Raw genomic sequence first — 23,462 nt, 5'->3', positions numbered from 1 at the left:
CCTACAGTCTAGTTCAGGAATCTAAGTTTATTTGAAACATTCTTTGCACTGGGAATTTAATCTCTGATTAAACAGTTTCACAGATGTCTGACATACTAGGGGAGGCTGGGTATGCAATATTTTATACAAGACTGGGACCTTTAAATATTTTTATAGTGAATCCTAATGGAAGAGCATGTCTCCTGGGTTTGAGACTCTACAACAACTGGGACCCTGGAAATGGGAACAGTGTGCTGCTTACCTGCCCCTAATATGGGCAGCACAGTGGTGTAGTGGTTAGCACTCTCACCTAGCAGTAAGAAGGGTCACTGGTTCGAATCCCAACCACGAAACTACCTGCCTAGAGTTTGTATGTTCTCCCTGTGCCTGCGTGGGTTTCCTCCGGGTACTCCGGTTTCCTCCCACACTCCAAAGACATGCCGGTAGGTTAATTGGCTTCTGTCCAAAATTGGCCCTAATATATGAATGGGGACCTTGGATTGCGGGCTCCTTGAGGGTAGGGACTGATGCGATTGTGCAATGTACAGGGATAGGGACAATTGTAGACACTCAGGTTGAACTGGATGGACTTGTGTCTTTATTCAACCTTACTAACTATGAAGTTGCTGCTTGCCTGCTGCCAGGTAACATGCATGTGAGCTAAATGTATCCCTTTTTCTCCTGACTCTCCAGAAACCAGTAGTATGATCTCTGAGCTTTATTTGCTGGTTATTAGTGGGCATTTCTCTCTTCCTGTTAGATACTATAAGACCCCTTTCACACTGGGGCGCTTTGCAGGTGCTACAGCGCTAAAAATTGCACCTGCAAAGCACCCTGAAAGAGCCGTTCCTGTCGCTCCATTGTGAAAGCCTGAGGGCTTTCACGCTGGAGCGGTGTACTGGCAGGACACTAAAAAAAGTCCTGCTAGCAGCATCTTTGGAGCGGTGTGTATACCACCCCTGCCCATTGAAATCAATGGGAAGCGCAGCAATACCGCCGGCAAAGCGCTGCTATAGCAGAGCTTTATGGGTGGTTTTAACCATTTTTTTGCTGCTAGCAGGGGGTAAAAGTGCCCTGCTAGCAGCCGAATATCGCCACAAAATTGACGGTAAATCGCCGCTTAAAATAGCCAGGCTTTACCGCCGATGCACCCACCATCGTAGTGTGAAAGTGGCCCAAGGAATGCAAAATAAATAATGGGAAGAGTGTCAATATTGTCATTGAAAATGGTTGTAAACCCTTACAGGCCACTTTGACCTACAGGTAAGCCTAGATTAAGGCTGACCTGTAGGTCCAAGAAATATCTCCTGTATACCTTTTATGTATACAAACATCACAACATCCAGAACATGGAGCAGTGTAATCTACAAGCAGGTATTTAACCCCTGTTGGTGAACACTGCATAGGTGCTTGGTACTTTTTGCATAACCCACATTGAAATAGTTTCCTAGAGATCAGGTCTCACCATCTTAGGGCTCGGAGTCTGTCTTTCCACTCTGGTGATATCAGAATGATTGTTGGGTAGAAGTGCTCTGTGGAATCTCTCCCCCCTACCTGTACTTTAACCACTTATAGACCGCCGCATGGAGATATACGTCGGCAGAATGGCATGTACGGACCCCCTCCCGCTGGCTGCAGCGGTCCGTTTCGCTTCAGGAGCGATCCGGGATGAGGGGATGGCCGTTGGTTTCTGGCCATCCCCTCTCAATCGCTCCTGGCGAATGAGAAGCTTCCCCTGCCTGTGTAGTGTAAACACAGGCAGGGAGGAAGTGATGTCACTCTCCTCGGGGCGGTCTTTTTGACCAGACTGCGAGGAGAGGACATAGTAAGTGCACCAATCACTACACTGACATGTAGGTACACATAGGCACACAAATCACCCCCCCCTTCCAGTCACAGTGTCCCTGATTGCAGTGATCATTTATTTACTGATCACTGCATTTAGTGTCAGTTGTGACAGTAAAAAGTGTCAGGGCAGTTAGTGTTCGGTCCAGGGTAGCCCCCTACCCCCCCCCCATAAAGGTTTTAACCCTCTGATTGCCCCAGAGTTAACCCTTTCACCAGCGATCACCCCATAAGTGTCACTGGTGACGCTGGACAGCCAGCTAGTTAGTTATTTAGGTTCCCCGTCAGGTTTTTATATAGCGTCTGGGACCCCCATATACTACCTAATAAAGGTTTTAACCCCCTCATTGCCCCCAGGTAACCCTTTCACCCCCTTTTGCCAGTGTGACTAAGCGATCGTTTTTCTGATCGCTGCATTAGTGTCACTGATGGCACTAGCATAGTTGCCAACATTGTAAAAAAAAAATTCAGGACACTTTTTGGCAGTGGGGCGGAGTCGTGGTATAATTAGGGGGCGTGGCATGCATGTATAGGTGTGGCATAGGAAAAGGTAAAAATGTGGCGTGCGCGGCGGCGGCGGAAAATGGGCGTGGTTTACGTAAAATAGTGGCCGTGGCTTACATGGGGCGTGGCTCAAAGGGGTGTGGTTAGAGTCTGAGATGAATGCGGGATGGAGAGGGAAAGGAGAGGGATGGAGAGAGGGAAGGGGGGGGAGAGGGAAAGGAGGGACAGCAGCCCCCCGATCCTACACCACAATAGCAATGTGTTTTCCAGAGTTTGACAATCAGCAGATAAAGATACGCCAAGTACCTGGTGTTGGTGCTTCAATCATCCCGGCGCCATGATTGTTATGGTGTCAGGATGATTGAAGCGTATTATTTCTATTTTTACATTGTAATATAAAATGAAATCATTCAACTCACCATAATGCAGAATCAGTGGGAGCCATGAGTGCGTCACTAGCCACGTTGTCTGCCACCAGATGCCATCAGGTGTCCCAAGTGGAGTCTGTCCTTACATCAGTTGCCCCATCAGAGGCACGTTCCTCACATCTGTGTCCATCAGCGGAGCCCCTCCTTACATCTGGTGCCCCTCTGACATCCACAGACCGGCCCCCCACATCCTGCACAGACCGGCCCCCCACATCCTGCACAGACCGGCCCCCCACATCCTGCACAGACCGGCCCCCAACGTCCACAGACCGGCCCCCAACGTCCACAGACCGGCCCCCAACGTCCACAGACCGGCCCCCAACGTCCACAGACCGGCCCCCAACGTCCACAGACCGGCCCCCCACGTCCACAGACCGGCCCCCGACATACCACTAGCCCCCACATTCTTCTGGTCTTCTTAAAAATTGCGGCCGGCGGAGACATTGTCTCCACCGGCCGCCGACCTCTAGCGGCCGGCGGCCAAAAAACGGGAAATTCAATTTCCCTGGGCAAACCGAATATCGCGGGACATTTCCCGGGACAAAATTTATTTGGGACAAATGTCCTAATCGCAGGAATGTCCCACGAAATTCGGGACAGTTGGCAACTATGCACTAGGTAGGTAGTTATTTTTTTAGGTTCACCGCCAGGTTTTTATAGCATTAGGTACCCCCATATACTACCCAATAAAGGTTTTAACCCCCTGATTGCCCCTAGAGTTAACCCTTTCACCAGCGATCACCGTATAAGTGTCACTGGTGACGCTGGTTAGTTAGTTTGCTTTTTATAGCATCAGGGCACCCACCATTTATTACCCAATAAAGGTTTAACCCCCTGATCACCCGGCGGGTGATATCAATTAGGTTTTAGGGTCAGGGTCTGCGTCACCCCAGGCAGCGCTAGGTTAGTGCCAGTACCGCTAACACCCACGCACCAAGCATACATCTCCTGTAGTGGTATAGTATCTGAACAGATCAATATCTGAACAGATCTATACTAGCGTCCCCAGCAGTTTAGGGTTCCAAAAAAACGCATTGTTAGCGGGATCAGCTCAGATACCTGCTAGCACCTGCGTTTTGCCCCTCAGCCCAGCCCACCCAAGTGCATTATCAATCGATCACTGACAAAACACTAAACGCCTAACTGCAGCGTTCGCAGAGTCAGGCCTGATCCCTGCGATCGTTAACAGCTTTTTTTGGTAGCGTTTTATATTTAAATCCTGAAGGCGGTGCTTGGTTTTCGGGGTGCCGTACGCGGCTAGGCTCTCAAAAAGTCCCACATATGTGGTATCCCCATACTCAGGAGAAGCAGCATAATATATTTTGGGGTGCAATTCCACATATAACTATGGCATGTGTGAGCAATATATCATTTAGTGACAACTTTTTGTAAACTTTTTTTATTTTATTTTTTTTGTGTCATTGTTCAATCACTTGGGACAAAAAAAAAAATTCAATGGGCTCAACATTCCCCTCAGCAATTTCCTTGGGGTGTCTACTTTCCAAAATGGGGTCATTTGGGGGGGGGGGGGTTGTACTGCCCTGCTATTTTAGCACCTCAAGAAATGAGATAGGCAGTCATAAATTAAAAGCTGTGTAAATTCCAGAAAATGTACTCTAGTTTGTAGACGCTATAACTTTTGCGCAAACCAATAAATATACGCTTATTGACATTTTTTTTAATAGCATGTGGCTGAATACATTTTGGCCTAAATGTATGACTAAAATTTAGCTTATTCGATTTTTCTTATAACAAAAAGTAGAAAATATCTATTTTTTTTTTTTTTCAAAATTTTCAGTCTTTTTCCTTTTTATATCGTAAAAAATAAAAATCGCAGAGGCAATCAAATACCATCAAAAGAAAGCTCTATTTGTGGGAAGAAAAGGACGCAAATTTCGTTTGGGTACAACATTGCATGACCGCGCAATTACCAGTTAAAGCAGTGCAGTGCGAAATTGTAAAAAGACCTCTGGTCCTTAGGCTGACAATTGGTCCGGGGCTTAAGTGGTTAAGTAGGGAGTCGGTGGTGTTACAGACACTGATGGGTCATCCAGACCCAATCTAAAAACCCAATTTAAAAAAAGATAATTGTCATCATGTGAATTATACTCTACAGATAAATAAAGCAGAAGTTCGCCCCAGCTGTTTAACATTATGTGGATCCCATGGTCTTGACCACTTACAGCTATGCCACCCGTGTTTAGTAGCCCAGGAGAATTCTAATCCATACTCCCCCCCCCCCATGTATCCTCCAATAAAAGACAAAATATAACAACTGCATGCTAACAGTTGTACTGTCATACCACTAGATGGTAGCCTTGTACTTACAAGCCAGACGTTTCTACATCCTATTTCTACAATGATAGCCTGTGCGTGCGTGTGTGTATGTATATATATATATGTATATATGTGTATATGTATAATATATATATATATATACAAAAGTGTACCCCTCGCATTTTAGTAAATATATTATTATATCTTTTCATGTGACAACACTGAAGAAATGACACTTTTGTTACAATGTAAAGTAGTGCATATGCCGCTTGTATGACAGTGGCAATTTGCTGTCCCTTCAAAATAACTCAACACACAGCCATTAATGTCTAAACCACTGGCAACAAAAGTGAGTACACCCTTAAGTGAAAATGTCCAAATTAGCCATTTTCCCTTCCCGGTATCATGTGACTCGTTAGTGTTACAAGGTTTCAGGTGTGAATGGGGAGCAGGTATGTTAAATTTGGTGATATCACTCTCAGAATTGTTGCTCTACCTAAAGATGGCCTAGGCCAGTGATGGCGAACCTTAGCACCCCAGATGTTTTGGAACTACATTTCCCATGATGCTCCACTACACTGCAGAGTGCCTGAGCATCATGGGACATGTAGTTCCAAAACATCTGGGGTGCCAAGGTTCGCCTTCACTGGCCTAGGCTATAAGAAGATTGCCAAGGCCCTGAAACTGAGCTGCAGCACGGTGGCCAAGACCATACAGAGGTTTAACAGGACAGGTTCCACTCAAAACAGGCCTCGTCATGGTTGACCAAAGAGGTTGAGTGCACATACTCAGCGTAATATCCAGAAGTTGTCTTTGGGAAATAGAAGTATGAAGCGTTGCAGCAAAGGTTGAAGGGGTTGAGGGTCAGCCAGTCAGTGCTCAGACCATACGCCACACACTGCATCAATTTGGTCTGCATGGCTGTCGTTCCAGAAGTAAAGCTCTTCTAAAGATGATGCACAAGAAAGCCCACAAACGCTTTGCTAAAGACGTGGATTACTAGAACCATGTCCTGTGGTCTGATGAGACCAAGATAAACTTATTTGGTTTAGATGGTGTCAAGCTTATGTAGCAGCAACCGGATGAGTAGTACAAAGACAAATGTGTCTTGCCTACAGTCAAGCATGGTGATGGGAGTGTCATGGTCTGGGGCTGCATGAGTGCTGCTGGCACTGGGGAGCTACAGTTCATTGAAGGAACCATGCATGCTAACATGTACTGTGACATACTAAAGCAGAGTATGATCCTCTCCCTTCAGAGACTGGGCCGCAGGGCAGTATTTAAACATAATGACCCCCAACACACCTCCAAAATGACCACTGCCTTGCTAAAGCAGCTGAGGGTAAAGGTGATAGGCTAGCCATACATGTCTCCAGACCTAAACTTTATTAAGCATCTGTGGGGCATCTCAAATGGATGGTGGAGGAGCGCAAGGTCTCTAACATCCACCAGCTCCGTGATGTCATCCATGGAGGAGTGGAAGAGGACTCCAGTGGCAACCTGTGAACCTCTGGTGAACTCCATGCCCAAGAGGGTTAAGGCAGTGTTGGAAAATAATGGTGGCCACACACAATATTGACACTTTGGGCCCAATTTGGACATTTTCACTTAGGGGTGTACTCACTTTTGTTGCAAGTGATTTAGAAATTAATGGCTGTGTGTTATTTTGAGGGGACAACAAATTTGCACTGTTATACAAGCTGTACACTCGCTAGTTTACATTGTAGGAAAGTGTCATTTCTTCAGTGTTCATGAAAAGCTATGCTAAAATGTGAGGGGTGTACTCACTTGTAAAATATTGTATATATATATTCCTTTATCGAACATTCCAGAGTTTTGGAATTGGCCACAGTTTGCAGGAAATCACTAGATTCCCCCATCAACACAATGTTGATGGAGGAATCCCTCCCGTGGAACCATTGTGTTGTCCTGGTGGGGGAGCCATCCTCACGGGGAGAACACAGCGATTACGTGAGTGCACATGTGCTGTGAGTATCTGTATTGTTGGGTCTTAGACCCCTTTCACACCAAACCACCCTTTGCGTCGGCGGTAAAACGCCGCTATTTTTATTGGCGTTTTACCGCCGGATTTGCGGCGCATTTCGGCCGCTAGCGGGGCGCTTTTAACCCCCCGTTAGCGGCCGCGAAAGGGTTGAAACCGTCGGCAATACGCCGCAATAGTGGCGTTTTGCCAGCGGCATTACAGCGCTGCCCCATTGATTTCAATGGGGAGCAGCGGTGGAGGAGCGGTAAACACACCGCTCCTTCACCGCTCCAAAGAAGCTGCTGGCAGGACTTTTTTCTAACGTCCTGCCAGCGCACCGCTGTAGTGTAAAAGCCCTCGGGGCTTTCACACTACAAACAATGGTGCAGCTTCTTTAGGGCGGATTGCAGGCGCTATTTCTAACGCTATAGCGCCTGCAAAACGCCCTGGTGTGAAAGGGGTGTTAGTGTCAGGAAGCTAGTTGTTAGTTAATTTAGACAGGGTATAATCCCCAATCCCCATTAAATTAGTGGGTACGATGCCTGGTGTGTGTGGAGATGCGACTCTGTGTACATCTTGTGGCATGCATGCATTCCTTGATCATCCCTCCGATTGAGGGCGAATACTGCTGTGCAAAATGTAAGCACTTTGTTTCCCTGGAAGCCCTGGTTCTGAATCTAGAGAAGCAAGGAGAATAACTCCTTCAGTGAGGGTGGGAGTAAAGCCAAGGGAAAGGAAAGATTCTGGTTGTAGGGGACTCAATTCTTAACAGAACAGAGAGCGCAATCTCTGTATGTTGTCTACCTGGTGCTCTGGTTCGGCACCAATGACAAAGTTAGAGGAAGATGGAGTGTTCTAAACGGTTTTAGGGACTTAGGAGCTAAACTGAGGAAAATGACCTCCAAGGTAGTATTCTCAGAAATACTACTGGTGCCAGGCCAGGGAGCTGGTGTAGAAAGGAGGGGTTTGGGTTCCTAGAGAACTGGGCTGACTTCTCTGTTGGTTACCAGCTCTTTAGCAGGGACTGCACCTAAATGGGGAAGGTGCAGATCGGCTAGGAGTGAAGATGGCAGACAAGTTAGAGGGGCTTTTAAACTAGGCGATGGGAGGGGAGGGTCCAGAGGTAGTGATAGTCAGCACGGAACAAATTCCAGAGGGTAGTATTGGGGGCATTAGTGGTAGGTTGACTAAAGCACCTAAACCCGAGGCAAGTACAGTAACAAGTCCTGTTTGCAGCCTCAGAACACCCAATAAGGAGATAGTATGCGTCCAGTCTAAACTACGGGGCATGTTCACCAATGCCAGGAATCTGGCAGACTAAGATAGGAGAACTAGAGCTACTACTGTTGTATGAGTAGTTTGTAGGAGTTTCAGAGACTTTGTTCAACACCTCTCATGATTTGCTAGCAACCATTCAAAGGTATTCCCTATATCACAGGGATAGAGAGGGTAAAAAAAGGGGGAAAGGTATGCCTGTATATCAAAAATAATGTACAAGTGAATGTGAGAGACGACATCACTAATTGAGCAAGGGTGGAGGTGGAATCCTTATGGGTAGAGCCACAAAGGGAGAAAACTAAGGGGAAATGAATACTGGGCATTAACCAGAGGGAGGAGGGGAGGTGGACCTCCTATCGCAATTTGGATTAACTGCAAGGATGGGAAGTGTATTATAATGGGAGATTTTAATTATCCAGACTTAGACTGGGTGTAAGGAACAGTTGGGTGTAAGGAAAGCTCGCCATTTTCTAAATGTCTTGCAGGACAGTTTCATGGGTCAGGTGATAAATGCACAAACAAGAAACAAAGCATTATTAGATCTACTGATTGCCAACAATATAGATCTGATCACGGATGTGGACATATGGGGTAATTTAGGAAAGAGCAATCACAGGTCAATTCATTTTAGTATAAATCACACAAATAGGAAACATAAGGGGAATAAATTGAGACATCGAATTTCAAAAGAGCCAACTTCCCTGAACTGCGATCCATGCTAGAAGATGCTAAGTGGGATAAAATCTTAGGAACAAAGAACACGGAGGAAAAATAGGTATTCTTTTAGGGCATATTAAATAAGGGTATAAGCCAGTGCATCCCAATGGAATTTGTTTTTAAAAAGTCTAATAAAAGTCCTGGGTGGCTTAACTGCAATGTAAAAATACATATAAAACCAAAGGAGAAGGCCTTCAAAAAATACAAGGCTGAGGGATCATCCCCAGCATTCCAGCTTTGCAAAGACTGCAAGAAGAAATGTAAAGATGCAATCAGGGTGGCTAAGATAGAACTAAATAGTAACAAAAGGAGGTCAGATCATATTGGTACTATAGAGACTGATAAAGGGAATCTGGTTACAAAGGATGGAGAGATGGCAAAGGTATTGAATGTGTTCTTCTCTTCAGTCTTCGTGAGGGAAACGGGGGCTTTAGTAACCAAAACTTCAAAGTTTAGCCTCATTACACGTCACAGGAAGTACCTTCATGGCTAACAGAGGATAGAATAAGAAATAGACTTGAAAAGCTTAACATTAATAAGTCACTGGGACCAGATGGCTTGCAACCGAGGGTCCTTACAGAACTCGGTCAAGTAATTGCCAGACCTTTGTTCCTAATTTTTATGAACAGTCTGACTGGAATGGTACCAGCAGATTGGAGAAAAGCCAATGTAGTGCCAATATTTAAAAAAGGGCCAAGATACATCCCTGGGAATTGCAGACCAGTTAGTCTAAAGTCAATACTATGCAAGCTCTTGGAGGAGATGAGGGTCTATATACAAGATTGTAGTAATGAAAACCGTATCATGAGCAGTATTTCGGATGGATTCATGAAGAATCGTTTTTGCCAAACTAACTGAGGAGGTGAGCTTCCATCTAGATAAAGGAAGGCCTGTAGACGTGGTGTATCTGGATTTTGCAAAGGCATTTGATACAGTTCCCCATAAACGTTTACTGTACAAACTAAGGTCTGTTGGCATGGACTATAGGATGAGTACATGGATTGAAAACTGTCTACAGGGGTGAGTTCAGAGGGTATTCATAAATGGGGAGTACTTGGAATAGTCAGGTGTGGAAAGCGGGGCCCCCCAGGGTTCTGTCCTAGGACGAATCCTGTTTCATTTATTCATTTAAAATAATGTCTTTGGGTGGCAAAAATATGAATGCAATCTACTCACTAGGGGGAGAACCTCTGGGGGAATCTAGAATTGAAAAGAACCTGGGGGAGATCCTAGTATATGACAGGCTCTGCAATGGCATGCAATGCCAAGCTGCTGCAAGCAAAGCAAACAGAATATTGGCATGTATTAAAAAAGGGGATTAACTCTGAGATAAACTGATAATTCTCCAAATCTACAAGACTCCGACTGCACCTGGAGTATGCCGTCCAGTTCTGGGCACCAGTCCTCAGGAAGGATGTACTGGAACTGGAGAGAGTCCAGAGAAGGACAACAAAACTAATAAAGGGATTGGAGGACTTTAGTTATGAGGAAAAGTTACAAGCACTGTTCTCTCTGGAGAAGAGACGCTTGAGAGGGGATATGATTTCAATGTACGAATATCGTACTGGTAACCCCACAATAGGGATAAAACTTTTCCACGAAAGGGAATTTGAAAAGACATGTGACCGTTCACTAAAATTAGAAGAGAAGCGGTTTAACCTTAAACTGCGTAGAGGGTGGTTTACTGTAATAGCGTGGATGTGGAATTCTCTTCTACAGGCAGTAGTTTCAACATACATCTAGGGATATTCAATTAATACTGACATAAAAGCACACACACAGGTTAGACTTGATGGAGTTGTCTCTTTTCAACCTCACCTACTATGTATGTAATTATGTACTATAAATACTAGCCACTAGCAATATTTGGATGTGAAATCCGACAGACTGGTTGTACTCAAGTTACATAGTTGGTAAGGTTGAATAAAGACACCAGTCCATCCAGTTCAACCTGAGTGAGGTGCCTACAATTGTCCCTGTCCCTGTACATTGCACATCACACACTCACATCGGTCCCTACCCTCAAGGAGTCCAAGGTCCCCATTCATATACTGGGCCAATTTTGGACAGAAGCCAATTAACATACCTGCATGTCTTTGGAGTATGGGAGGAAACCCACGCAGGCACATGGAGAACATGCAAACTCCAGGCAGGTAGTGTCGTGGTTGGGATTCAAACCAGCGACTCTTTTTACTGCTAGGCGAGAGTGCGAACCACTACACCACTGTGCCGCCCCAAAAGTTGATTGGCTTAAACAACTTGGGCTCATTCAGCCTGCCTGTATACTGTACATGGTTTGAAGCTGGTCTGTGCTGAACCGTCTATGGCCCGCTCAAGGTGGTTACCTTTTTTCCATCTCAACCGGGGCATTGTGGGTTATTTAATAAAGGAAAATCCACTTTGCACTGCAAGTGCACTTGAAAGTGCACTTGGAAGTAAAGTCGCTGTAGATCCGAGGGGGGACATGCAAGGAAAATAAACAGCATTTTACAATGTCCCCTTTGGGGTTTCACAACTTTACTGTGAGGTGTTATAGGACACACCTACTTTTTGATGTGGCCCTTAAAGGAAATATCCTCTTCTTGGAGATATCGTGATGGGTAACTAGCCCATGAAAGAACACCCACTGTCACGTACCTTACAGCGGAGTCAGACTTCTGAGGGTGGCCTCTCGCACAGTTCCGGTCACCACGCCCCTGAAGGTGGGAACAGGGAGCGTGAGGACACGAAAGGGTGCAGGTGCCTGCAGATGGAAGTAGAAGGCCTGGGAGATGCTGGGTCCTCACGGTAGAAGAGGTGTAGACTGGTTACGTAGGTAGGCACCGGAAGATCAGCAGGTGTGCAGGGAGCACTACGTGTCTGGAACAGGCAGGATCGGCAACTGGCAGGCAATGCGGTACAATAACAAGAGACAGGTGCGTAATCAGGAACAAGCAAGGGGTCTGGTAACGTGCAAGCAAACGAGGTACAGAATCAGGAGACAAGCCAAAGTCGAAAGTTCAAGCCGGGGTCAGGGGTAGTCCAGAAGATAGCAACACGGGGAATCCAAGAGTGGGTATCAGGAACGGGTCACGGGAACAAGGATCACGGGAACAAGGATCACGGGAACAAGGATCACGGGAGCAAGGTCACAGGAGCAAGGTCACAGGAGCAAGGTCACAGGAGCAAGGTCACAGGAGCAAGCTCACAGGAGCAAGGTCTCAGGAGCAAGGTCACAGGAGCAATGATCAGGTCTTGCAGGAACAGCTGAAGACGATCCAGCACTGGTGTCAGGCCAGGACCCTGTTTATATAGAGGGAAGTGAGCCAGGATTGGTGGAAGTGGGCGTCCGTGCGTGAAGACGTACATCCGTTCAGTTTGCGCGGGTGTTTTCGCGTGTTCGGATTGGCGTACATCCACGTGTTCGGTTTAGCATACGTCCGTTCGTCCTGGAATTCGTACGCCTCTGACGGAGACACCGCGCATGGCGCCTGGAACGAACGGGAACTGCTGCTATACGGGGACGGGCATACGTACGGTGAGTTCCCTGACAGTGCCCCCCCCTTAAGGGCAGCCTCCGGGTGCCCCTTTGAACCGACCTTTGAGAGCGATGAAAAGCCTGTATAAGCCTCTGGGCATGAAGATTCGCTTCGGGTTCCCAGGAATTTTCTTCGGGGCCAAAGCCTTTCCACTTAATCAAGTATTGGTTTTGTCCTTGGCGCTTCCTGTAATCCAGAATGGCTTCGATCTCAAACTCCTCCTCCCCATCTATCAATATAGCTTCTGGAGAGCATAACTCCCGGTCTGGAAAGGAATTGGGTACATCAGGTTTAAGTAGAGAAGTGTGAAATACAGGATGGATTTTAAATGAGCCGGGAAGTTCAAGTTCATAGGCTACCGAATTAATTTTTTCCTTAACTGGAAAAGGCCCCAAATATCTGGGTCCCAATTTTTTAGAGGGACACGCTAGTTTCAGGTTTGCGGTTGACAGCCATACACGATCACCGATTTTTAAATCCAATTCTCCCCTTCTCTTCTTGTCAAAAAATTTTTTATCGTCCTCCTGAGCCTTAGAAAGGGTTTCTTTGAGTACCTGATTGTTGATAACAAAGAAATTCAGCCTATCCTGGACAGCTGGTACAGGAGAATCCGGTAAGGATGTTGGCAAGAAGGAGGGATGGAAACCATAGTTAGAATAAAATGGTGACTGGTTTGTGGCAGAATGAGTAGAGTTATTAAATGCAAATTCTGCTAAGGGTAGTAACGAAGCCCAATCCTCCTGAGAGAAAGAAGTGAAACAACGTAAATATTGTTCCAAGGTTTGATTAGTGCGTTCGGTCTGCCCGTTTGTTTGGGGATGGTAAGCTGAAGAGAAATTTAACTTGATACCTAGAGTTTCACACAATGATTTCCAAAATTTTGACGTGAATTGGACTCCACGATCAGAGACAATATCACCGGGAATTCCATGGAGTCTGACAATAATGAATACTCTAGCTGTCTCGGTTGCAGATGGAGTTCCCTTCATGGGAATAAAGTGTGCCATTTTGGAAAAGCGATCCACCACCACGAAAATAGAGGAAAATCCTTCAGAGGGGGGAAGCTCAACAATAAAGTCCATTGCGATCTTATCCCATGGTTTTTCAGGGATAGGTAATGGCCTCAATAATCCCCAGGCTTTATTTTTGCTGTTTTTATTCCGGAGGCAGGTTGAACAAGAGCTAACATAGTTCCTGCAGTCTTTCGCGAGGTTTGGCCACCAGAAATGCCTTTGGACTAAATTTGTCGTTTTGTGACCCCCGAAGTGACCCGCCAGGGGATAGTCATGACAAACCTGTAGAACGGAGGTGCGAAGGTTTTGAGGGATGAATAATTTGCTTCCTCGCCAGAAAAGACCGTCTTTTTCTTGGAGGTTCATATCTGGAGGGACTGATGCACCTCGAGACGACTGCCGAACCTGTGATAGAAAACTGGTTTGTGTTAATAGGAAGTTTCCAGCTTGTAAAATAGTGTCTGGAGGGGATGAGGCTTCAGTTTCAGAGAACATGCGGGATAATGCGTCGGGTTTACTGTTCTTGGATCCTGGTCTGTAGGTTATGTGAAAATTAAAACGGGAGAAGAAAAGAGCCCATCTTGCCTGCCGGGGCCTGAGACGTTTAGCTGTTCTGAGATATTCCAAATCTTTATGATCTGTAAAAATCAATACTGGATGTGTTGCCCCCTCAAGAAGGTACCGCCATTCTTCTAAAGCCAGTTTGATTGCTAGAAGTTCCCGATCTCCCACATCGTAGTTCCTTTCTGATGTATTTAGTTTTTTGGAAAAGAACGCTACAGGATGCATTAATGATTTAGGCCCTTGGCGTTGGGATAGAATGGCGCCTACAGCGCTCTCTGAGGCGTCCACTTCCAGAGTGTAAGGTAGAGCAGGATCAGGGTGTTTGAGTATTGGGGCCGATGTGAATAATCCTTTTAGTTTATCGAACGCAGCTTGGGCCTCGGTGGACCATCGAAAACGGTTTTGTTTGCTGGTGAGTTGCGTGATGGGGGCTATAGCACTGGAAAAGTTTTTGATAAACTTCCTGTAAAAATTAGAGAATCCAATGAAGCGCTGTACCCCTTTTTTATCAGTGGGAGGTGGCCAGGATAAAATGGCTGAAACCTTTTGAGGATCCATCTCTATTCCCTCTGTTGATATTACCAGACCCAGGAAGGGAATGGTCTGCCGTTCGAATTCGCACTTCTCGGCCTTGGCGTAGAGCCCATGTTGCCTTAATCTCAGGAGAACTTGTTTCACATGGTCACGATGGGTCTCTAGAGAGTCTGAAAATACCAAAATATCATCCAAATAAACAATTACAAATAAATCCAAAAAGTCCCTGAAAATGTCATTAACAAAATGTTGAAAAGTGGCTGGGGCGTTGCAGAGTCCAAATGGCATGACCAGATACTCAAAGTGGCCAAAACGTGTCCGAAAAGCCGTTTTCCATTCGTCCCCCTTACGGATTCTGATTAGGTTATAGGCCCCTCGTAAATCCAGCTTTGTAAATATTTTGGCTGATCGAAGTCTCTGGAATAATTCTGGAATTAATGGAAGGGGGTAGCGATTTTTAATCGTCACTTTATTTAAATCCCTGTAATCCACACATGGGCGGAGCGAATGGTCCTTTTTTTCAACGAAAAATATTCCAGCACCGGCTGGAGAAGATGAATGTCGGATAAATCCTTTCTTGAGGTTCTCATCGATGTATTCTTTGAGGACCAGGAGTTCAGGTTCCGATAGAGGGAATATCCTCCCGAATGGAATTTCGGCTCCAGGCAATAACTCGATTGGGCAATCGTAGATCCGATGAGGAGGTAGCGTGTCCGCCTTTCTTTTGTCAAATACGTCCAGGAATTTGTGGTATGTGGTTGGGACCAACCCCTGGAGCTCAGATGTAGGACCCGAACAGGCAATGACCGGAACCAGGTGGTTTGAGGTCCTGACACAATTTTGGAGGCAATAAGTGGACCGAAACACTACCTCACCGGTTATCCAGTTTATTTGGGGATTATGGGCTTGTTACCATGGCATTCCCAAAATGATTGGGAAGAGTGGTGAAGAAATGACATCCAAGCAGATTAATTCTTGGTGACCAGATAGAATGTTGGCGAGCAGTGGTTGAGTCTCATGGGTAATGGGACCTGATCTGATGTTGGATCCATCTGCTAACCGTATAGAAAGTTGGCATTGCTTGAGTGCCAATGGAATGTTGTGTTGCAGAACGAGAGTATGGTCAATGAAGCAACTACAGGCACCCGAATCAATTATAGCTTGGACCTGGAGTGTTCCTCCTGGAAGCTGTAAGGAAAAGGGGACAGCTATATGAATTGATTTTGTCAGAGGTAATGCATTGGATACAAGAGGTGAGTCTTTGAACTTACGAATTTTATTTGGACATGTATTCGCATAGTGACCAGCTTCCCCACAGTAGAGGCAAAGGTTGTTCTGGCGCCGGCGTAGCTTCTCCTCAGAAGACAATGGTGAGCGAAGTAATCCTAGTTGCATTGGCTCTGGAGCTTCGGAGATGGGAGCAGGTGTGGAGGTAGGAGGATAATTAGGAACCTTGGGTAACATCCAAGTGGGGCGAAACTGACCAACTCTTTCGGCTCTCCGTTCCCTAAGACGGCGGTCAATTTGGATTGACACCTGTATGAGGTCTTCCAAAGAACTGGGGACTTCGATGCGGGCTAATTCGTCCTTTAATGGTTCGGACAGTCCAATGCGGAATTGGTAACGTAGGGCGGCGTCGTTCCATTGAGTGTCAGAACTCCACCGCCTAAAGTCCGTCACGTAATCCTCTACAGGTCTGCGACCCTGTCGCAGAGCATGGAGACTGGCCTCAGCAGTGGTGGCACGCTGAGGATCGTCGTATAATTTAGCCATCTCATTCAGAAAAGAGTCCGTAGTGTCAAGTAGAGAGCTGGCCTGTTCCAAGAGGCGATGGGCCCAGGTCTGAGGTTCCCCCAGAAGCAAGGAGACGATGAACCCAACTTTTGTACTTTCCAAGGAGAAGGTGCGAGGCTGTAGCAGGAAGTATAATTGACATGCATTACGAAAAGCACGGAATTTGCTGCGATCTCCGGAAAACCGCTCTGGGATAGGAACTCGAGGCTCCGGGGATGGCACCACTATTGCAGACATGGATGCTGGAGTTGCCGGACCGGCGGACCGAGATGCTGTAGCCCCTTGGGAGGCGGTAGTGTTTGGAGTTAATGACTCCACCCTCTGCTCGAGTTGATGGTAACCGTCTTGCAGGCCTTGAACTGCTTGGGTAAGGGCAGAGATCTGTTGGCACAAAGTTTCCAGAGGTGAGGCCCCCCTGTCTGACTCCATGTGTGGCTGGATCGTACTGTCACGTACCTTACAGCGGAGTCAGACTGCTGAGGGTGGCCTCTCGCACGGTTCCGGTCACCACGCCCCTGAAGGTGGGAACAGGGAGCGTGAGGACACGAAAGGGTGCAGGTGCCTGCAGATGGAAGTAGAAGGCCTGGGAGATGCTGGGTCCTCACGGTAGAAGAGGTGTAGACTGGTTACGTAGGTAGGCACCGGAAGATCAGCAGGTGTGCAGGGAGCACTACGTGTCTGGAACAGGCAGGATCGGCAACTGGCAGGCAATGCGGTACAATAGCAAGAGACAGGTGCGTAATCAGGAACAAGCAAGGGGTCTGGTAACGTGCAAGCAAACGAGGTACAGAATCAGGAGACAAGCCAAAGTCGAAAGTTCAAGCCGGGGTCAGGGGTAGTCCAGAAGATAGCAACACGGGGAATCCAAGAGTGGGTATCAGGAACGGGTCACGGGAACAAGGATCACAGGAGCAAGATCTCAGGAGCAAGGTCTCAGGAGCAAGGTCACAGGAGCAATGATCAGGTCTTGCAGGAACAGCTGAAGACGATCCAGCACTGGTGTCAGGCCAGGACCCTGTTTATATAGAGGGAAGTGAGCCAGGATTGGTGGAAGTGGCCGTCCGTGCGTGAAGACGTACATCCGTTCAGTTTGCGCGGGTGTTTTCGCGTGTTCGGATTGGCGTACATCCACGTGTTCGGTTTAGCATACGTCCGTTCGTCCTGGAATTCGTACGCCTCTGACGGAGACACCGCGCATGGCGCCTGGAACGAACGGGAACTGCTGCTATACGGGGACGGGCATACGTACGGTGAGTTCCCTGACACCCACCTTATTCATTCACAGAGGAGATGACTGACGGATTTTGTTATAGTTGGTAGCTCTGTTCCCATGCATGGCCTGTGATATTGACATGAATGTTAATTCCACGGTGGCTATTGTTTAGCACCAATGTTGATGACACGCTATGATATTTTCATGTTTTGTGTGCCAATTTGCATATAAAGGGTGGCTGTCTGAGTATTATAGCTTTCAGTATCATTCATACTTATAGCGTATGTAAGTCTTTTTTTGAGCCCATTTTTTGTAATCCAAGTGTGGCGGGTATGCTGGTTTAGAAGTGAGTGTTTTGATTGCGCTCCCTGTTTATCCTTGCGTTCCACTTTGGGTTTTAGTTTTTCCCACATTCAAAATGGTGTTTTTAGTATCAGCCACCTGAGATTCAGAACAAGGCTTGGTTGTATTTGTTTACTATATTAAATGGTGCATTAGTACGCCACCCATGCCCCAGGACGCCGTCAGATTAGTGGTGAAATGCGTCGGGAGGAGCAATGTGCTGATTTCAACGCTCTGTTTACTTTCCGTTTGCATGGACGTTTGTCTTGTTGTCAGCCGGATTTCTTATTCTAACCTTTTATTGAATTGGTATACACTTTGCAAGCAATAATGTTTATTTTCAAATAAACAACCATCTGGGTCTGGGTCTATGGCGATTCATTTTTATGTTATTTTTTTTCCCTGCCCTTTCTTTTTGAGCTGCCATCGCCTCATCACTACTTGTACCGTGTATGGGTCCATAAGCTGCACCTCCAACTACTTTCCTGACCAATATTGGCACAAACCCTTCAGGCTTCTGCAAGAAAGCTGTACATGAAGAGGATCTTTCAGCATGACAACGACCCAAAGCATACAACCAAATCAACAAAGGAATAGCTTCACCAGAAGAAGAATAACATAACATTTTGGCATGGCCTAGGCAGAGCCCAGACTTGAATCAAATTGAAAATCTGTGGGGTGATCGGAAGAGGGCTATGCACGGGAGATACTCTCAATCTGACAGATTTGGAGTGCTTTTGCAAAGAAAAGTGAGCAGGTCAAGATGTGCCATTCCTGATAGACTCATACCCCAAAAGACTTAGTGCTGTAATAAAATCAAAAGGTGCTTCAACAAAGTATTAGTTTAAGGGTGTGCACACTTATGCAACTATATTATTATTTTTATTTTATTTCCCTCCACTTAAAGGATTTTGGTTTGTTTGTTCAGATTATAGGTCACCTTAAAGGTGGAAACATTTCTGCAATGATTTATCTTTGTTTCTTTTTACATCACAGAAATCTGACAGAGGTTTGTAAACTTTTTATATCCACTGTAGATAGACAGGCAAAGTGAATCGTGCACTTTGTCCCATGGTGAACAGGAAGCAGAAAATGCAAACCCGCTGAGGAAAATAAAAAATCACAAAGCTCCACTTATTCTAAAAAGTAGAACCTACGTGCCTCATCTGGATCCTTGTAGAACATCAAGGGACCCCTGAAACCTGGTGTGAGCTGTTATGCAAATATTGACCAGCTTTGGTGCTTCTTAGCTCTGATTTGGGCACTTTCTGACTTTTGCAACTTGCTGTTGGTTAGCGCTTTAGCCGCTTATAGTAACTGATCACTAGTATGACAAATGAGGGGGTGATGGATTTGCCAGTGCCAGCAACTATGGAAGCTGGGTGGTGTTAGAATTACATAGAAACCCAGATTCATGGGTTTTGGCGTGGTATGCAGGAGCCTTGGGGGTGTCTGCTTTTCAGTGCAAGCAGTGCTTTACAAATTTTATTTTTCTCACAGATTGACTTTTCAGTTTTCAAAAATATAAGATGAGAGCCGGCTCATATCAGTAGATACCTACAGAATCTGAAACAAGTGATAACAAGTGATCAGACCTGTTAGGAAAACATTTTAAAGGAGATAACCTGCATTAAGCCATTCAAATAAATTAAGTTCTAAGAAAAAACTCAACACAGCGCATTTTTCGGCATTTTTTTAAATCCAAAAGGCAAAATACCCCTGCATGTATTCAAAGTGCAAATTCTGAATGTGTTGCATTTGATTATTCATATCATGTAATATATGAAGGTATAACACATATTGTGATTGGTATGTTTTGGTGCATACTGCATGTGCTTCTGTCAAAACCACAAACATTTTGCTTATCGTTCCACTTGTATTTTTCAGGTTCCACACAGACTTCTCACCTTCCAGTTGGTTCCTGGTGTGGATGTTTGTGTGCTTTGTGGCCCCAGCCCATCTCTGCAAAAAGTTGAGTCAGAGGTCAGTAAGCAAATTATTTTATCAATTAAATTCATATAATTGTTATTAGTCTAAATTGTTAAAATTGATCGTAAACCCTTACACATATAGATAGTGAAGTGAATAGTGTTTGATGATGCACAGAGATGAAACAAACCCTCCAACATGAGTTGTATCTGTTTATCTGCAGCCATCTTCCCTGTACATCCATTCAAATTGCAGACTTTACAGAGGATCCCTCGGCTCTGAAAAGCAAGGGGCGGGGAGCTGAAGTTACACTCTGCAGAGCTCAGTGAGAGCTGATTCGAGGGAAGGGGCACACCCCCACACAGAAACCGAGCTGAGACTGCCAATCACAGACTGTGTGCTGGAGCTCCTTCTCCTATTACCCTTTTACCTTTTTGGTATTGGGAGAACCAGAGAGGCAGCAGACAGAATGACACTTGGTGCTCTGGATAGAGACCATATACACTGTATAGGGATATGCTTTGTTTATATTTTATGTCTCTGGTTTACAACCACTTTAAACTGGGCTTGCTTCAACTTTTGTCAGTGAAAACCCTGTCTTTGCAGTAATGCTTATGTCCCATTGCAGGTTAAGGTTAGCCCCCTTTGTAACAGTCCAAATAAAACATGTATTCCAGGTTCTTTGATAATGTGACATTTGTGTAATTTGGTGCCTTGGAAAAGTCAGAGGCATCTCAGCATTAAATTGAACAATCGGATGGTATGGCTGCTCCAGGGACCTGACAAGGATGATGACATCCCTGCAATGTCCTTGTAAGAAGCAGTGGGACATCTGGGATTTTATAGATCAAAGTCCATGCAATCAAAAATAAGATGAGAAAGACATAACTGAATAATTTTTTTATAATTCTAGCAGTATAAATTATAAAATCGTCATTGACAATGATACAGTAAAGCTGCCTGCATCTTCTCAATAGCACTAAAAAGCCAAAGAAAGCTGTAAAATGTCTTGGTCAAAAATTCCTGTTACCTCTGTATATGATTTTGAGATTAATTGTAATCTCGTGTTTTTTGGTTTTGTATAGTTAGTAGAAAGATTTTGGAAGCCTGTTCTGGATCCGGTCAAATCCTGTTTAAGAGTGCAGCTGAGATCGTTCCCAGCCTCTGTTCCATTACACCATGGGATTCTGGGGTAAGAATATTTGAAGGTTTGTGTCATTTTTTTTGATACACGGATAATTTAGAGTTACATCTTCAATGGTGATCACTAATGCAGGGGTGTTGGCTGGCATCGTTTGGTGATTGGGTAGGGCACTTAACGGGACTGCTGATGAGACTGGCTGTAGACTCTGAATCTTTCTGCAGAAAGAGAGGAGAAGATGCGTGGAAACAAAGCATCAGTTGTGGCAGTGGCTATGCCCAGTAAAAAATGACACGGGGAAAGTTTTTAACATATGTCTTTACTTTTCATTTTTATATGATTTGGCTTTACCAAATGGAGCTATATCCCATAAAGATTAAGGCTTCTTTAGTCAAAGCAGTTGCATAGCCAATATATTAGTGCATATTTGCTACATAGAACCAGCATGCCCACTGATAGTTAGGAGTGACCATGCACCTCCCACTGTTGCCAGGAGCTGACAATACCATTACACCACCTGCTGATATCAGGGACTGACTATACACCACCTAGTGATACTAGAACTGACCATGCATCTCCTGCCAATACTAAGGCCTGCCAGTACACCACTTGCCAATACCAGGGCCGCCAATAGAGGGATACGGGCAGCCCTCCTGTACTGGGCCTGGATCCCATCAGGTCAGCAGGGGGGCTCAGTTGTAACATAGGCTGCCTGTGGCGTATCATCAATTGTAATTGCATCCCTGGGCAATTCTCCAGGATTAGGAAATTCTGGAGCAGAGAACTAAATGTACAATCTCACTACTATATTGTGCGGCCTCATTTTTTTTTTTCCTTTGGTTGGCCCAGATTGCCTCCAAATTTCCACTTCCCTGGTGGTGGGGGGAGGTTGGGTTTGGATTGGGTTGGGGGGCTGGATTGATCTGAAGTTACAACACTGAGGGTTATTGTATTGCTTTTTTTCTGTATGGTAGCTTGATTTTGTGAATTACTAGTAATGTCTGTACAATAAGAGCTGTGGAACAAGTAATCTTAAAATTAAAAAGTAGGTGACTAATCAATGTAGACTAAAGGGTTAGTTTACCTTTACCAAAAAACTACCTATGCAGGTAAGGGGCACCTAAACAAACTGTTCAGCTTAAGTTAAATAAAGACCTTGCTATAGGTGTAGGCTATTTACGTACCTCCCTGAAGCCTGGCCGAAAAACTGATACTTCCAGCCATTACTGCGTGTCCCCAGCATCATAGGAGCAAGCCCTGCATATGTGTGGTCCACTGTCTCCTCCACTGCAGCATCGCTGAGGTCAGAGCTACTGCCACAGGGGAGAAGAGAGTATGTGACAGGGTTTGAGTTGGCTGAGAGTGTCTTAGCAACAAGGCAGGATGGGATGATGCCACTTCTGAGAGTTTTTCAGCCAGTCTTCAGTAGGTACATAAATGGCCTACAAAGCAAGGGAATTATATAACTTTGGTCAAGGCTACACAGTTTGTTTTTTATTTTCAGGCACCCCTTACTTGCCTAGGCAGCTTTTTGGTAGGTGATCTAACCCTTAAAGCTGAAGTACATAGAACAGATGCTGCTGGTTCAGTACAGGCTTAATTGGAAAAAGTAATTAAGTTAATGCCCTCTGGGTACTCTGGGCACAAACATCCCCCTTGAAGTGGGACCACACTCTGCAAAGGTTAAATGCCTATTGACAAAAAAGTAACAAAAGTTTTCAGCTTACTTACCACCCAGTCTATAACAAACTGAATTGACCCTGTCTAAGGTTGGGTTCACACTATTTGCAGAGCGACTCGAAGCAGGGGGTCGGTGCGTCCCTGTTCACCATTTCAGGGGTGAATCGTGTCTGAATTTTTGCCTGACTTCGGACTTGAAACGGAGCCAAAGACGCACACAGGATCCTTCTGCAGCCGCCCCAGAGATGTGTGAACCAGTTCCTTTGAGAGCTGGTCACACTCTCCTGTCATACGACTTTGGGTGTGGAAAAACCCGTATCCAAGTCGCATAAGTGTGAACCCAGCCTAACAGTTTTTATGTTAGAACCAAGGGGTCTAGTTTGCACACATTTGCAGAGTCTTAAGTAATAACTTAATGGGTATATAGGCACCTTCAGGTGATGGACGCTGGTATAACCAATTCAGGAAGTTCACTCCCTATATAACCTCTCCTCCTTCCATGAGCACATCAGTTTTTTCGCCAGTGTCCAAGGTGTTGGTCATGTCATGGAGCTCCTGGAGGCAACTATGCTGGATTTAAATAGCCTCCATACACCAGGTCCAAGGGAGTGGAACCCTGATAAAAAAGGAACCGCTCCTTGAAGGGTTGCTAAACGCAGCCCACCGTGATGGGTGAAGGTTGGATTGACTGTTAATTCAGATAATCCTGCAGTGGGGATAAA

At 45.6% G+C, this 23,462-nt stretch overlaps 1 protein-coding gene across 2 annotated transcripts in view; it reads left to right on the top strand.

Annotated features, from left to right (window-relative positions):
• FUZ (fuzzy planar cell polarity protein) overlaps positions 1–23,462 on the top strand; it is a 137,630-nt gene that overhangs the window by 55,145 nt on the left and 59,023 nt on the right. For both annotated transcript variants that reach the window (XM_077457143.1, XM_077457142.1), the window contains exons 7-8: positions 19,878–19,973; positions 21,005–21,111. In XM_077457143.1, the coding sequence (XP_077313269.1) occupies positions 19,878–19,973; positions 21,005–21,111 (203 nt within the window). The remainder of the gene's footprint in view (positions 1–19,877; positions 19,974–21,004; positions 21,112–23,462) is intronic.

Source organism: Lithobates pipiens, unplaced genomic scaffold (genome assembly GCF_037356315.1).
Source record: "Lithobates pipiens isolate NorthernLeopardFrog02 unplaced genomic scaffold, aLitPip1_a1.2 Scaffold_27, whole genome shotgun sequence".
NCBI lineage: Eukaryota > Metazoa > Chordata > Amphibia > Anura > Ranidae > Lithobates > Lithobates pipiens.
This window is presented reverse-complemented; position numbering and strand designations above follow the sequence as displayed.